Raw genomic sequence first — 14,516 nt, forward strand, 5'->3', positions numbered from 1 at the left:
TGTGGTGTAGTGGTTAAGAGCGGTAGTCTTGTAATCTGGGGAACCGGGTTAGATAGATAGATAGATAGATAATATTTATTGCGGCCATAGGCCCATACAGGTAAAAACAACACATAAGTGACAGCTTGTGCCGTGGGGGAAAAAAAAAAAAACAGTCGCTAAAACACCACTATAACAATAAAATACTATAAGATGGAAAGGCATGCTATGCCTTAATTAGCTTGTAACGCTCCTTGGCATCGCTTTTGGGAGAGGACAGCGACCAGGAACCTAGCCACTTTCAGGGTCGTGTGGGAATCCTTATCCTGCAAGATTTGGGCAAGGTGGAATTTTGGTGGGGTACCCTCTAGTTTCTGTATGGTTGATCCCAACAAATTTGCCCGTGGCACATTGAACAAGGGGCAAGTGAACATAATGTGCTGAAGCGACTCCGGCGTCACCTTATCACATTCGCACGTGGCGGGGTCTTGGCCCTTTGAGAATCTATGTCTCAGGACATTGGAGGGGAAAACGTTGAACCTCGCTTTGGTGAATGCCAGTCTATGGGCAACAGTCGAAAGGGAGGAGAGGTATGATGGAACGCAATAAGTTAAAGTGATACCAATGTTCTGGGGCGAACAGACACCTCCCCCCAGCATATAATTTTGCTGTAAGTCGATGTCATCCAGTCTTTGACGGATCAGTCTTTGAGCAGTGATTTGGTCTAGTTTTAGGGAATCTGAGGGAGAGATTCCATAGCTCAGGAGTTTGGCATGAATTTTACTAGTCCAAAGGCTGGAGAATTCATCTCGCCATAAGCATTGGACAAGGTAATGGTTTGGTAATCTATGCCACAATGATAACCAGTAATTGAAGACTTGCTTCCACAGGCAAGTTTCTAAGGATGCGATCTTCAATTCTAGTCGCATGGCTGCGTTGCTTACGCACAGGGGGAGCATTAGGAGCCGACGAAGGAATTGGCTTTGCAGAGTCTCAAGGGGAGCAAGGTCTGTCATCACGGCCCAGAGCGGGGCAGCATAAGCAAGCACTGCAACCACTTTTGCCTTGAACACCTTTAGGGCCAAGGGAACATGCAGAGCTCCGTCCGAAAAGAAAAATCGGAGGAGCGCATATGACAGGGTTTTGGCCTTGTTAAGTAGGTGTTGAATTTGAGCTTTCCATCCCAAGTTGTATTGAAAAATAACTCCTAGATATTGAAATTTTAGGACTTGCTCTATTTTTGCTCCACCAAGCTTCCATTTGTATAGTCTCCGGCTTCTGGAGAAAATCAGAATCTTGGACTTAGCATGGTTGATGGGGAACCGGGTTCACATCTCCGCTCCTCCACATGCAGCTGCTGGGTGACCTTGGGTTAGTCACACTTCTTTGAAGTCTCTCAGCCCCACTCACCTCACAGAGTGTTTGTTGTGGGGGAGGAAGGGAAAGGAGAATGTGAGCCGCTTTGAGACTCCTTCGGGTAGTGATAAAGCGGGATATCAAATCCAAACTCTTCTTCTTCTCCTTATATATTGGGGCAATTATACTCAGTTTCCACCCTTCTGGTATGCGACCTGAGCTGTTAATGTATGAAAACAGTTTTGCAAAAATGGGTGACCAGAAATCCGGTCTTATCTTATACAGTGGTGCCTCGCAAGACGAAATTAATTGGTTCCGCAAGTTTTTTCTTCTTGCGAGTTTTTCGTCTTGCGAAGCACGGTTTCCCATAGGAATGCATTGAAAATCAATTAATGCGTTCCTAGGGAAACCGCTTGCCAGGCTGGCGGTGCGGAGAAGGGCTTTTCTCCGCACCGCAAGCCTTCAGGACAGGTACGGGAACAGAGGGGAAGGCGCGCAGCGCTTTCCCTCTGTTCCTGGGGCTTGCGTGGGAGGAGGGTTTTTCCTCCCGGCCGCCAACATTCAGAACAGCATTCTGAATGTTGGCGGTGGGAAGGAAAACCCTCCTCCCACCCCAAGTCTTCAGGAAAGCCATCCGAAGCTGGGCGGCGGGAGGAGGCGTTCCCCCCCTGCCCGGCATCGGAGCTTCGTTCCGATGCCGCGCGGAGGGAGGAGGCGTTCCCCCCCCCGCCCAGCATCGGAGCTTCGTTCTGATGCCGCGCGGAGGGAGGAGGCGTCCCCCCCCTCCCAGCATCGGAGCTTCGTTCCGATGCCGCGCGGAGGGAGGAGGCGTTCCCCCCCCGCCCGGCATCGGAGCTTCGTTCCGATGCCGCGCGGAGGCAGGAGGCGTTCCCCCCCCCCGCCCGGCATCGGAGCTTCGTTCCGATGCCGCGCGGAGGGAGGAGGCGTTCCCCCCCGCCCGGCATCGGAGCTTCGTTCCGATGCCGCGCGGAGGGAGGAGGCGTTCCCCCCCCGCCCGGCATCGGAGCTTCGTTCCGATGCTGCGCGGAGGGAGGAGGCGTTCCCCCCCCCCGCCCGGCATCGGAGCTTCGTTCCGATGCCGCGCGGAGGGAGGAGGCGTTCCCCGCCCGCCCGGCATCGGAGCTTCGTTCCGATGCCGCGCAGAGGGAGGAGGCGTTCCCCCCCCGCCCGGCATCGGAGCTTCGTTCCGATGCCGCGCGGAGGGAGGAGGTCCGAGGACAGTGGGGAAGACGCGCTGCGCTTCCCCGCTGTCCCGGAGATTTCCCTATGGGCTGTCGTCTTGCGAGGCAACCCCACAGGGAAATTCGTTTTGCGAAGCGCCTCCAAAACGGAAAACCCTTTCGTCTAGCGGGTTTTCCGTCTTGCGAGGCGTTCGTCTTGCGGGGTACCACTGTAGATCTCCATTGGGACCATGTCTTCTCCTGGAGCTTTATTGGCTAGTTGGCTTACGATTAGCCTCTTAATCTGATTGGGTGTGATGTCTGGCCATTCTGACAGTTCTAATAACTGAGTATAGTAAACTTGTGAGGATGAGTCAGAGCGGGGGCTGTATATTCCTGTAAAATATGTCACCCAATCCTTTCCTTGAACAGATACTTCTAACGAGTATCCCAGCCCATTTGTACCTTGGGCAACGAGATGCCAAATTTTTCGTGAGTTCTTTTGAAGTGCTGCATCTCCCAATGCTTTCCACTGTTGCTCATAATATATTTGTTTCTTGTTTTTAAGTAATAATTTATAATTGTATCATAATTGGGCTACCTCAGCTTGTAGAGCAAGATTGTGCTTGTCATGTTTTAACTTCAATTTTCTAAGATAGGCATTTTTTGCTATTCTGACATTCCTTATCAAACCAAGTCTGTCTTTGAAAATTTTTATTTTTTACTCACTAGCTGTGGACATCAGTGGGCGCATTTGGTTGATTATGTTCTAATAAAGTCTGATTATGTTTCCTGTTTCTAACAACATTTCCCCCTTTAATAAAGCAAATTCATGAAATCCAGGATCTGAATCATTTTTTCTTGGACCTGTGCATTCCATTTTAACCTCCTCTTTCCAAGTATCAGATATTCCGTTTCATCCAATAATTTAGGAAAGGCAGGAGAAACGAATGATGTCAGAGATAACTCAAGTGGAAAGTGGTCACTTTCAGCTCTGGGAATTATCCTAAAGGTGTCTCAGTCAATTGGCACATTATTGGATGTTAGGATATAATCTATGGTGCTAGTAAAGCTTCTGGGGGAGATAAAAGTAAAGTAACCCTCGATTTACAGTCAAAGGGGGAGGCAAGCCACTGTTCTGTTATCATGTTTGGATTGTACGTCTGATTTGGCAAAAACTCCCCTGGAAAGGCTGATTTATGGAGCAACTGGTCTGGGAAAATTAATGAGCAGACGCTTAGACTTTGTTTCATCGGAACTGTCAAAATGGTGCCTGCCACTCAAATAGGACTTTTGGATCAGCGTGAAAGTCCACACAGAAACATAATAATGCTTGCTTCAACTCACCTGTGGAAACAACTCAGAGGTTATTAAGAAGAAAAACGATAACAACAAGAAGATTGGACTTGTGAACATTAAAGCAGCAGAAATATGAGATGATTGGATCCTTACTGAACTCGAAGCATGGGTACCCCCAACAAAAAAATTAAAAATTCGGCAAAATATTTGGATTTTATGATATGTATTGGTATAATTCGGATTAACTAATGTGATATGATTGGATTGTTAAATGTTAAAATTATTTTTTTAAAAAAGTAAAATAACCCTCTTGATCCCCTTGACCATGCCCATTGCATAACAAAAGGTTATGCTTAATTATAAGTTCACAAAGATATTTCCCAGTGTGGTTAGAGGTGGTGTTCATTGCTGCCCTCTGACAGATTTTGGGTTTGTCCTCCAAGTTTAGTCCAGATAATATTGTATTTTGTGGGGAAACAAGGCCAATCTGGGCACTGAAGTCACCTCCCAAGACAAGCCGAGGGTTGGGAGACAGAGCGTCTATACCAGGGGTCTGCAACCCGCGGCTCCGGAGCCGCATGTGGCTCTTTTACACCTTTGCCGCGGCTCTGGGGTGGATACTAGCGAGGGGAGGAGGCGCATTGTGCGCCCCGACACTCCCCACTGTGGCGGGCGCTGTACTGGCTGTGAAGTCGCATGGGGGTGGTGCGTGCGTTAGTCACACAAAAAAGGTAACTTGTTAATTTAACGTTTATTTCTATGAGGAGGAGTAATTCCGAGGGGTCAAACAAAGAAATAATAAAAAAGTGACAAAAAAGTTATTTTTATAATTACGAGTTTTGTGGCTCCCAGTTTTTTTTTCTTCAGAAACGGGTCCAAGTGGCTCTTTTTTTTCCTTTTCAACTTAAATTTTTATTAGTTTTCATCAAATATACATTCCAATACATTCATTGTATTAATACATCTCATACATAACATTAGCTCTGTTGAGCTTTGGACTTCCTTCCTCCCCTTTGGTAAGTATCATATATTTTCATTATGTCATGTATTTTATACATTTATCTATTTGATCATACGCTGTTGAAGTTAATCAAATCCTGCCAGTGTCTTTAACCAAGTGGCTCTTTTTGTCTTAAAGGTTGCAGACCCCTGGTCTATACTTTCGAGTAGCTGGGAGCAACTAGTCATTCCTCAGGAGTTGAAAAGCACCAATGATTTGCAGGAGCTTGAGAAAAACTCAGTGAAATGGACTTTTCACCAGTGATCTCTTGTGGGGATTCAGAGTTCTTACTTATAATTGGGATTTTGTATTAGGTTGTACACAGTGTTTTTTCCCCTAGAAAAATAGATCCCGGTACTCAGCATGAAGTTGTAACCATAAGTGCCGCACTTTTTAACAACAAAAAAGAGGTGCTGGTACTGTAACACCCTTGAGTGCCCCCTGGGAAAAAAGCCCTGGTTGTACACTTGTTTTGGGTGATACAGAGAGACTTTTAAAGGAGTGTTTCAGCTAAAGTGCTGCCTTTTTGGGTTTCTTTTTAAAAGAGAAGCAAATCTGCAAGTTGCTCATGCATTCTGTCTTTCTGCAGGAGAACCCCTTCCGGGAGAGGATTGTCCACTCCTTTTCTGACGATGACGAGGGGAGCCTCAGCTTCAATGACTTTGTTGACATGTTCTCTGTACTCAGCGAAACGGCCCCTCGAGAGCTCAAAGCAATCTACGCCTTCAAGGTCTATGGTAAGGAGAGGAATTGGCATTGGGTTAGAACATCGACCAGAAGGGAAGGGAATTTTGTTTTGGTCCATTTCAGATTTATATTTAATAAAATTTATACATTGCTTAATTGTAAATAAAAATGTAATAAATAAATAAGTGATAAATTAAAACAGATTAAAACACACAACAAAGTTCTACATATCAGCGTAGGCTTGTCTACAAAAAAAGATTTTAGCATTGAAGGAGGAATCATAGAATCGTAGAGTTGGAAGAGACCACAAGGGCCATCGAGTCCAACCCAGCAGGCGCAGAAAGAGTTCAGTGAAGGCTGAGGTCAATAGACAGGGAGTTCCAAAGTATAGGTTCTGCCACACTAAGATACAGATTTTTTTACAATGCGGAATGAATATTATGCGACACCTCTGGCAGTTCTGCAGATTGAAGCAGCTGAAGGGGCATATGTGAAGTAAGGCGATCTCATGGGTAAACTGCATGGCAGGGGTTGGACTAGATGACCCTCAAGGGTCCCTTCCAACTCTATGATTCCCTCAGCTTCCTGGGGGTGCTGTGTAGTTGGCAATGGTGCATTCACTCTTGCCTTATGGAACAACTGCAATTTAAAAAAAAAACCAAAAAAAAACCTTGGGCTTCTGAGAAGCAACATTCTCAGAAGCATATAATTGATTTAGTATAACAGCTGCTTTTAAATTTCACCAAAGCGTTTTTTGGGTGAGGTGGGGGCCCAATATTTTTTAAAAAAACACTTTCTGATTTATTTTCTTTATTTCAGAATGACCTACCAGATACCAGAGCTTTTGCAAATAAATCCATGCTGACTGTTTTACTGACAATTACCCAACATGCTAAATGTCATTCTGCAGCTCTATAATTAAATAGGGCTGATGCTAATCCTGCTTCTTGGGCCAAAGACAATAAAACAAATCAATGCAATGGCCTTTTAATTGCCATTCTCATGTATTTGCAAGATTAATCGGCAAGCACCTGGTGTAGAGCAGCCAACACCTGCCGAATTCACCCCCTTGGCCTGCTGTTTTGTAAAGTGGAACTGGGGAGGACTGTAATGGTCACTTAATGGTTACTTGGAAAAGTCGCCCCTGTAGCTCTAAACTCTGTGGAACCCCCCCCCCCCCGTGCTGTAAAGCCTTCTGGGCCACAGACCTGAGCCTTCCCCTGGCCGTGAAGCAGATGAGGAGCCGTGAACAGGGACAGGAAGCAGGTGAAGTCATGGTCTCTCCTCAGCTCTGAACTGTGGCCACAGCCACAACATATATTGAATGCACGTGGCTTCCTCCAGGCATCCTGGGAACTGTAGCTGTGAGGGGGCAAACTATGGTTCCCAAGTCCATGTGCTTTAAATTTGATTTGAATTATGATCTGGATGTGACCCATGAATCGTGATGGCTAAGAGTGAGACCTTCATGCCCACTTCTCAATTCCAGTTGCTGGGGGACAAACAGTCCCCATTGGTGGGATTTTCAGAGGTATCTTGTTGGCAGGATTCTGGATGAATGGTTCAGTCCAGCAGAGCTCTTCTGATATTCCTGACTGAGATAACGTTCACACATCCTTTAGTCACCTGCCATCCAGGGGTTCCCTTTGGGCTTACGGTGTCCTTGGAGAAGAGGCATATCGACCACCTGTTTTCTCCCATCTTTGCTTGCCCAGATTTTAACACAGACAACTTCATTTGTAAATCTGATCTGGAAAAAACCCTCAACAATTTGACAAAAGAAGAGCTGACAGAGGAAGAGGTGAGCCTGGTCTGCGAAAAAGTGATTGACGAAGCGGATATGGACGGTGATGGCAAGCTTGGATTTTCTGATTTTGAAAACATGATTTCCAAAGCACCTGATTTCCTCAGGTACATGTATAAGCATTTGCAATGCTCCCAGAATTGATTGACTTCCCCTTACCCACCAGTTTCCATTCCCCCCTTTATTCTCTTTGCATATAACTATTTTTCTTCACTTAATTTCAAATTCATTTTCACATCCTAATTTTACCTTTAGTTCATAAATGCTACAACCACCCTGCTAATGTTTCAACATTTTTACAGTGTTCTTTAAAATACTCTATAGTTTCCCCCCATTCTTGATTAAATTTTCCTTCGTCTTGGTGCCTGATCTTCACGGTTAATTTTGCCATTTCAGTATAGTCTATCATCTTAGTCTTTCATTCTTCTTTTATTGGGACGTCCTCTTCTTTCCACTTCTGGGCAAGTAGCATTCTGGCAGCTGTGGTTGCCTACATAAATAGTCTCTTTTGCTTCTTTGGCACTTCATCTCCTAATATTTTTAAACATTTTTTTCATTTCATTGTATATCATTTCCCAGAAGCCTTTTACCTTTTTGCATGTCCACCACATATGAAAAAACGTACCTTCTTTTTCTTTACATTTCCAACATAAGTTAGATGAGTCTTTATACATCTTAGCAAGTTTTACAGGTGTTAAATACCATCTATACATCATTTTCATATAGTTTTCTTTTAGCGAACTACATGCCGTGAATTTTAAATTTTCTTTCCACAGCTTTCCCCATGATTTAAATAGGAGCAGGCTTTCCTTTCAGGATGGGATAAGGGCATTGCTTCTGTAGCGTTGTTTGCAGATGTGTGGAGAGGAGGAGCAGAGCATAAAGGAAGGTGCAGTCAGGATCCTGAAGATACTGGGTTGTAGCCAATGTAGCGCCAAGTTAAAATCACTTAGCAGTTGTACTTACTGTGTCGGTGAAATGCTTTGCACCAGTGGAATGTAGCTGAGCAAGAGAACACCTACCGTAAGCAAGTTGCTGGCAATTTTGTGGTGCCAGAGATCATGAAAAGGGTTGTTCAGTGGGTTTAACCTAATGCAACGGCTGTACTGAATTTCTCTTTGCACAACAACTCACCCATCTGCTAGTGTTCTTGCACGAGTGGACACAGAATGGTGGCTAGACCATTGGCTGCATTCTGCCCCACAACACTCTAGAGACAGGAAAAGGATAAAGCCACCGCTCAGATATCTCCAGATGGAACTTGCAAGTTCCTTTTGAAGATAGGGTTTTACTCCTGCGAGGTGAAGGTAAGAAATCCAGGAATTTAGCATCACTGCAATGGGGCAGCAGCACATGCACATGCCTGCGCACACCCACACCCACCCACTAGAAAGGACTGCTCAAGAGGGAGTAGCAAAAGACCGGAGTTTGGGTTCTTTCTTATTTGGGATTTGCTTAATGGGGGAATTCAATTACAGGTATAACAAGATTCAGAGTTTCAGCACAGCCTTTTCCCAAACAGTTCCTACTGCTTAAGTGGTGTATTGGGTTGAAAAAAATTAATTAAATTAGGATTGATGAATCAAATGCTGTGGTTCAAATACCACCTTCTCTCCCTTTTTGGAACTGAAATAGTCAGCATTACCGGAACAGATACTTATTTTAGGAGTTACGTAACATACATTGAATATACACTAAAAACAGAAAGATATTCATATATATAAAATAAAAGTTAAATATTCTAACTGTATGATTAAACAGAACCACCAATCGGATTATGATACTTTTTTTAAAAGAAGAAAGCTCCCTTGTATATTTGATTTGGCTTGCTTTTAAGTGGTAACAACTAGGCTCATTACTAAACAAGAAAGTTGTAGCACATCTACGTTGATAAATTTTAACTTAATTCACCCAAAGAACCACAATTTTTATTTATTTTTTTATTTGTTGGGGGGCTGCAAGGCTTCTTTCTGGAATTCACTCAACTTTCCACTGAACTACAGTTCCAGGGGGCTTTGGGATTGAAATACAGGCCCACCAATCATAGGAAGGCACCTTATGTTGAATCAAACTATTGGTTGATCAGCCTTAGGATTATTGACTCTAATTTGAGCCTGTGAGGATTCCTCCACCCATCTAGCTGGGACTAATTGCCCTTTTCCAGAACTGTCTCATGCAGTGACCCTCATGATCACCAAACTTTCTCATTTGATTCTTCCCCTTTCGCTTGCTTTGCATCATTCATGTTTATTAAATTAAATTAAATGGCTGGACTTTCTTTAAAACAATGAACTTCCTCAATGCAATGCCCAGAAGGCACTATGTAAATTAAACAAATAGTCATGGAAGGAGATGGGATGAGGATTGGGGTGGAGGAGAAAGCACTCTAACTTCATTGTGTTAAATTCATTGTTGCCTTCTCTCTGTCTTCCTGTCATTATCTATCGAGAGGTCCTAGGATGGGTTACAATAGTATAATGTACAATTATAAAAAGATGAAACCATTGCATTACATGCAAGAATGTTGGTTTGACGACATAAGGATCCACACTCACCATTGAACTTTGGAAACAGCAGATAATTCCTGTAAATGGCAGGGTGAAGAGTTCTAGATTGGCCTCCTCTGGGTGCAGAGACATTTGGGGTACATGGATTCAATCCTGCGAGCCTCCTGCCAACCCCCTTCTGCACTTTAAAGAGGCGCTGTCCAAATACCTGCTGATCCCCCCCCAGCTGCTTGTGAAATGTAGGCCTTCTGGCACAGGAGCTCTGGGTCGCAATCTGGACAGATAGCTTGACTAGGCAGAGTTGATCAAATCATTCTAAACACACTTTTAAAGCACATGCTCTCTCCCAAAGAATCCTGGGAACTGTAGCTTGCTAAGGATGCTGGGAATTGTAACCCAGTGAGGGGTAAACTACACTTCCCAAGAATCTTTCTCTGTGGTGGGGGAGCCGTGTTAAATGTGCTTTAAATGTATTTTGTGGATATGTTGGTCTTTTGCATCCAAAATATTGGACTGGTCTTTATAATCCCTCCCCCCTAAGTGCACGCTATCCCTGAGAATGACAGCAATCCCAGAGGGTTTTAAATTACTCCATAAAGGAGGAAGAGTTGGTGCCAGAGGAACCCAGTGTCTTTGAGTTACTGTCCTGCTGCTTCTGTATATTGTTACTTTCATTACTCCTTGTAATATTAGTCAGCTTCATCTCAGTACATCTGGGCTGCCTTTGTTTATACTGCACAGGGAACTCACCAGATCATGATTGCCTCTCTGTTCCAAGTTCTTACGTGCATATTTTCGAAAGGATTTCACTCTTTGAAATCTTTTTTGTTTTTCTTTTGTTTTGCAAAAGCAGATATGCATAGAAGTGCTGGAGGGATCTGGTAAGTTATCTAGTTCACCCCCAACCCAGCTCAATGCAGGAAATCCAGATTTTGGCCATATCCACAGTGGACAACAGGCCACACGAACTATAAAACAACAATGAAACAATTGGTCCGTCTAGCTCCGTATGACCTCCCCAGACTGGCAGCAGTTCTCCAAGGTTTCAGATGGGAGACGTTTAAAGTCCAGGGATTGAACCCGATACCTTCTGCATGCAAAGCAGATGCTGCACCCCTGGAGCTGCAGCCCTTCCCTACAAGTGCGGAAGAGGAAAACTAAAAAAACTCCAGCGACAGCCCATCCCTCTGCTCTAATAGCTGGCCAGGACAGAGGAAATTGTCTGTGCTGGACAGAGTCCAGAAGTAGGAATAAGTTGTAAATGACTGAGGCAGTGGCTGGTTCAGAAAATTTGATCCCTGTAGGTTTATTTCACTTTAAAAAAATGTTATCATTTTGAGGCTGCTTGTATTTTAATGGACCCATTAGCACTCAGAGCTGGCCATGGCTTAAGTGTTCTGTTCTACAAGACTGGTTACATTTCCCACAGGAAATTGTTTTATAAATCATTGTGGAAGCTAAAACTCTTTTTTATTTTTTGAAAAACAGATCTGTATGGATTGGTACAGGTGGTGCAGCAATAGCTTCAACAGAGACCGACAGTGCCTTGCCCAGGGTTATCTGAGCCCCTGATAGCAACCTGGCTTGATTACTGCATTGCATGGCTATGTGCTTGCCCTTGGAAGCTATTTTAGCCAGTGCAGAAAGTGGCACAGCCAAGTTACTGACTGACACCAGCTCCTCTGATAACGCCAAGGTTGCAGGTTCAATTCCCACCTGGTACAGCTGGGGTTGGGCTAGATGATCCTCGGGGTCCCTTCCAACTCTAGAATTCTAGAATTCTGTGAACCACCCTCAGACCTCCAGGTATAGGGCGGTATATAAATTCAAACAACAATTCTATGGTTCTATGATCTTTACCAGTTTGCTTTCATGTACAGCAGTACCTCGGGTTACATACGCTTCAGGCTACATACACTTCAGGCTACAGACTACGCTAACCCAGAAATAGTGCTTCAGGTTAAGAACTTTGCTTCAGGATGAGAACAGAAAGTATGCTCTGGTGGCACGGCGGCAGCAGGAGGCCCCATTAGCTAAAGTGGTGCTTCAGGTTAAGAACAGTTTCAGGTTAAGTACAGACCTCCAGAACGAATTAAGTATTTCACCCAAGGTACCACTGTACAATTCAAATGTTGCAAGTATTTGAAGTATTTGAAGGGGGGGCTCCAAGATGTGTGCCCACTGTTCAGATATTTGTGACAAAATATTTAATCCACTACACACACACCTGAGTTTTGTCTGTACTTCATTTATTTACTGCATTTATATCTCACCTTTGTCAGCTCTTCCAAAGTGATGCTTCTGCTCTGCTGTTACCTTGAATCTTGTTTATGTCTCTGCAGCACCTTCCATATACGAATCTGAAAATGTTGGGCTGAGCTGCTGGGAATAATTTGATGCCTGTCCTGCCTCTCTGAATCTCAAGCACTGCATGTGTTTGCAGGGGGAGGGGGCCTACATGTCAGCCTCCTCCTCTGAATTCTGTAACAGAGGAGTGAACAAATCTCAAGAGTTTCACAGTAATGAAGAGAAGAAGCTGTTTATCTGGAATGAACCTGTGGAGACATTTGGCTCCCCCCACCGTCACCGTTGGCCAGTGATGTGGCAGGCAGATGAAAAGTTGTGGGGTGGCCACATTGTTTTAACCAGACCAGATGCTGCTCTGTGTGTCTCCCTGCAATTTTTATATTTGTAAAGATTTGATATTGTTGTCCCTCCAAGCAAAAAGGAAAGAGTGATCTAGTAGAGACTCCCAGAAGGTAATGGATAAACATAAAAACCGGCCTTACAGGAGATGTCTCCACCGTTGCGTAGCACCGTCTGTCTGGAGCTGTCACCTGACACAGATGGATGTGGCTGCATCCGTGATCATGGAAGACGGGTGTCCGTGCCCAGGGAGCCACTGGGCTGGCTTTAGGTGCTTAAGCAACCAGTATTGTATGGATGCTCACATCCTGAAGAAACTTGAAACATTTATCTTTTTTTTTTAAAGTGTCATATATTAGCAAACAATTCTTCTTCAAATGGACTCTTTTTGAATTATGTTGCTGGCATCCAATGAGGGTCTCATTTAGTTTCATATTAAATTCAATATTTCTGACATATTGCAAAACAACCACCACACACACAAGATCAAGCCAAGAATATACTCATGAAAAAGTAAAGAGGAAGTACATCACCAAGAATAAGGACATCTCCTGCTTTTTAAAGAAAGCCAGCTATGCAATCTTCCTCCTCGAATGCATGACAGCAACCCCTGACTCTTGGCTCTCATACCCTCTCTACAAAACCAGCTTCCTTCCTTTTCTTTTCATGCCCAGTCTTGGCTGAAAACTGGGGCAGGATGACAATCACACATGTACAATAACTGTTCTCTAACAGTCTTATAGAAGGGCTCTGATACATATTTGTGGCTTCTGTATCCAAGTTGTCCATGATTAAACTACTCCTGATTTTATTCTTCTTGGTGGTTTTTTGGCCTGGTATAATGAGAATGATTTCTGAAATTAGTTCTGGAATAGGAGCTTTAATATTCATTCATTGAATTTATATCCCACATTTTTTATTCAAGGAGCTCAAGGTAGTGTAGATGGTTCTTTCCCTCCTCATTTATTCCCCACAACACCCCTGTATGGTGCCAGTGTGGTGTAGTGGTTAAGAGCGGTAGTCTCGTAATCTGGGGAACTGGGTTCGCGTCTCCGCTCCTCCACATGCAGCTGCTGGGTGACCTTGGGCTAGTCACACTTCATTGAAGTCTCTCAGCCCCACTCACCTCACAGAGTGTTTGTTGTGGGGGAGGAAGGGAAAGGAGAATGTTAGCCACTTTGAGACTCCTGAAGGGGAGTGAAAGGCGGGATATCAAATCCAAACTCTTCTTCTTCTTCTTATTCTGTGAGGTAGGTTAGGCAGAGAGGTAGTGACTGGCCCAAGGTTACCCAATGAGTTTTGTGGCTGAGTGGAGATTTGAACCCTGGTCTCTCCCTGGTCTTAGTCCAACACTTTAACCACTGCACCACACTGTCATGTGTGTTAAGCAGCATTTTATTAGGTTCCTTTGCATTGTTCCCACCCTTTGTTACACTGATGCATGTCTTGCTAAAACTTCACAAAAAAGCACTGCACAATGGCTCTGCTCTGCCTCTACCGTCAAAGGCATATGCATCTGAATACCAGCTGCTGTGGATTATACAAATCATCACACCAAAACAGGTGTACAAATCACACTACAATTGCTTGTAGATATGCTTCTGTGGGTTTAAAAAAAATCATTGTCTGCATGTGCATTGGTGATGTGGACGGGGTAGGATTTTAAAAAGGACTGAATTCACTCTGAATTCTGAAGAGAAACTTGTCCAAAAGGGATGGAGGAGGATCAATGCATCCATTCTGCTTTGGAAAGAAGACCAGGTAATTCAGAACTCCCAAACCAGGGGAGAAATAAAGACAATTCTGGAGGCCTCTCTGGACAGAGGGCACCTATTACCATTTCACATGTGACCAGCAAGTTCTCTCTTCCTATCATGACACCGTCCCATCGCATTGTGAATTTTCATGCTTTCTCCTAATGGCTGCTAGAGAGAGGGGGCAAAGAAACTTGCCACAGCATGTGGGAATTAACCAGGACCAGCCCAAGGCCTTCAGACAGGCAGGCAGAAGGTCCCAGATTCAATCCTTGGCATCTTTCCCGATGATCTTCCTGAGGG

At 44.3% G+C, this 14,516-nt stretch overlaps 1 protein-coding gene across 3 annotated transcripts in view; it reads left to right on the top strand.

The window, feature by feature from the left end:
- Positions 1-13,270, top strand: part of CIB2 (calcium and integrin binding family member 2) — a 41,332-nt gene extending 28,062 nt beyond the window's left edge. For 2 of the 3 annotated variants that reach the window (XM_081170711.1, XM_081170713.1), the window contains exons 3-5: positions 5,405-5,552; positions 7,218-7,413; positions 12,156-13,270. In XM_081170711.1, the coding sequence (XP_081026837.1) occupies positions 5,405-5,552; positions 7,218-7,413; positions 12,156-12,177 (366 nt within the window). In that variant the 3' untranslated portion in view covers positions 12,178-13,270. Of the gene's footprint in view, positions 1-5,404; positions 5,553-7,217; positions 11,510-12,155 lie in introns of all 3 variants that reach the window. The other variant, XM_081170712.1, reaches the window with a different exon arrangement.
- Positions 13,271-14,516: the final 1,246 nt, after the last annotated feature.

Source organism: Podarcis bocagei (assembly GCF_964188305.1).
Source record: "Podarcis bocagei genome assembly, chromosome: 14".
Taxonomy (NCBI): Eukaryota; Metazoa; Chordata; class Lepidosauria; order Squamata; family Lacertidae; genus Podarcis; species Podarcis bocagei.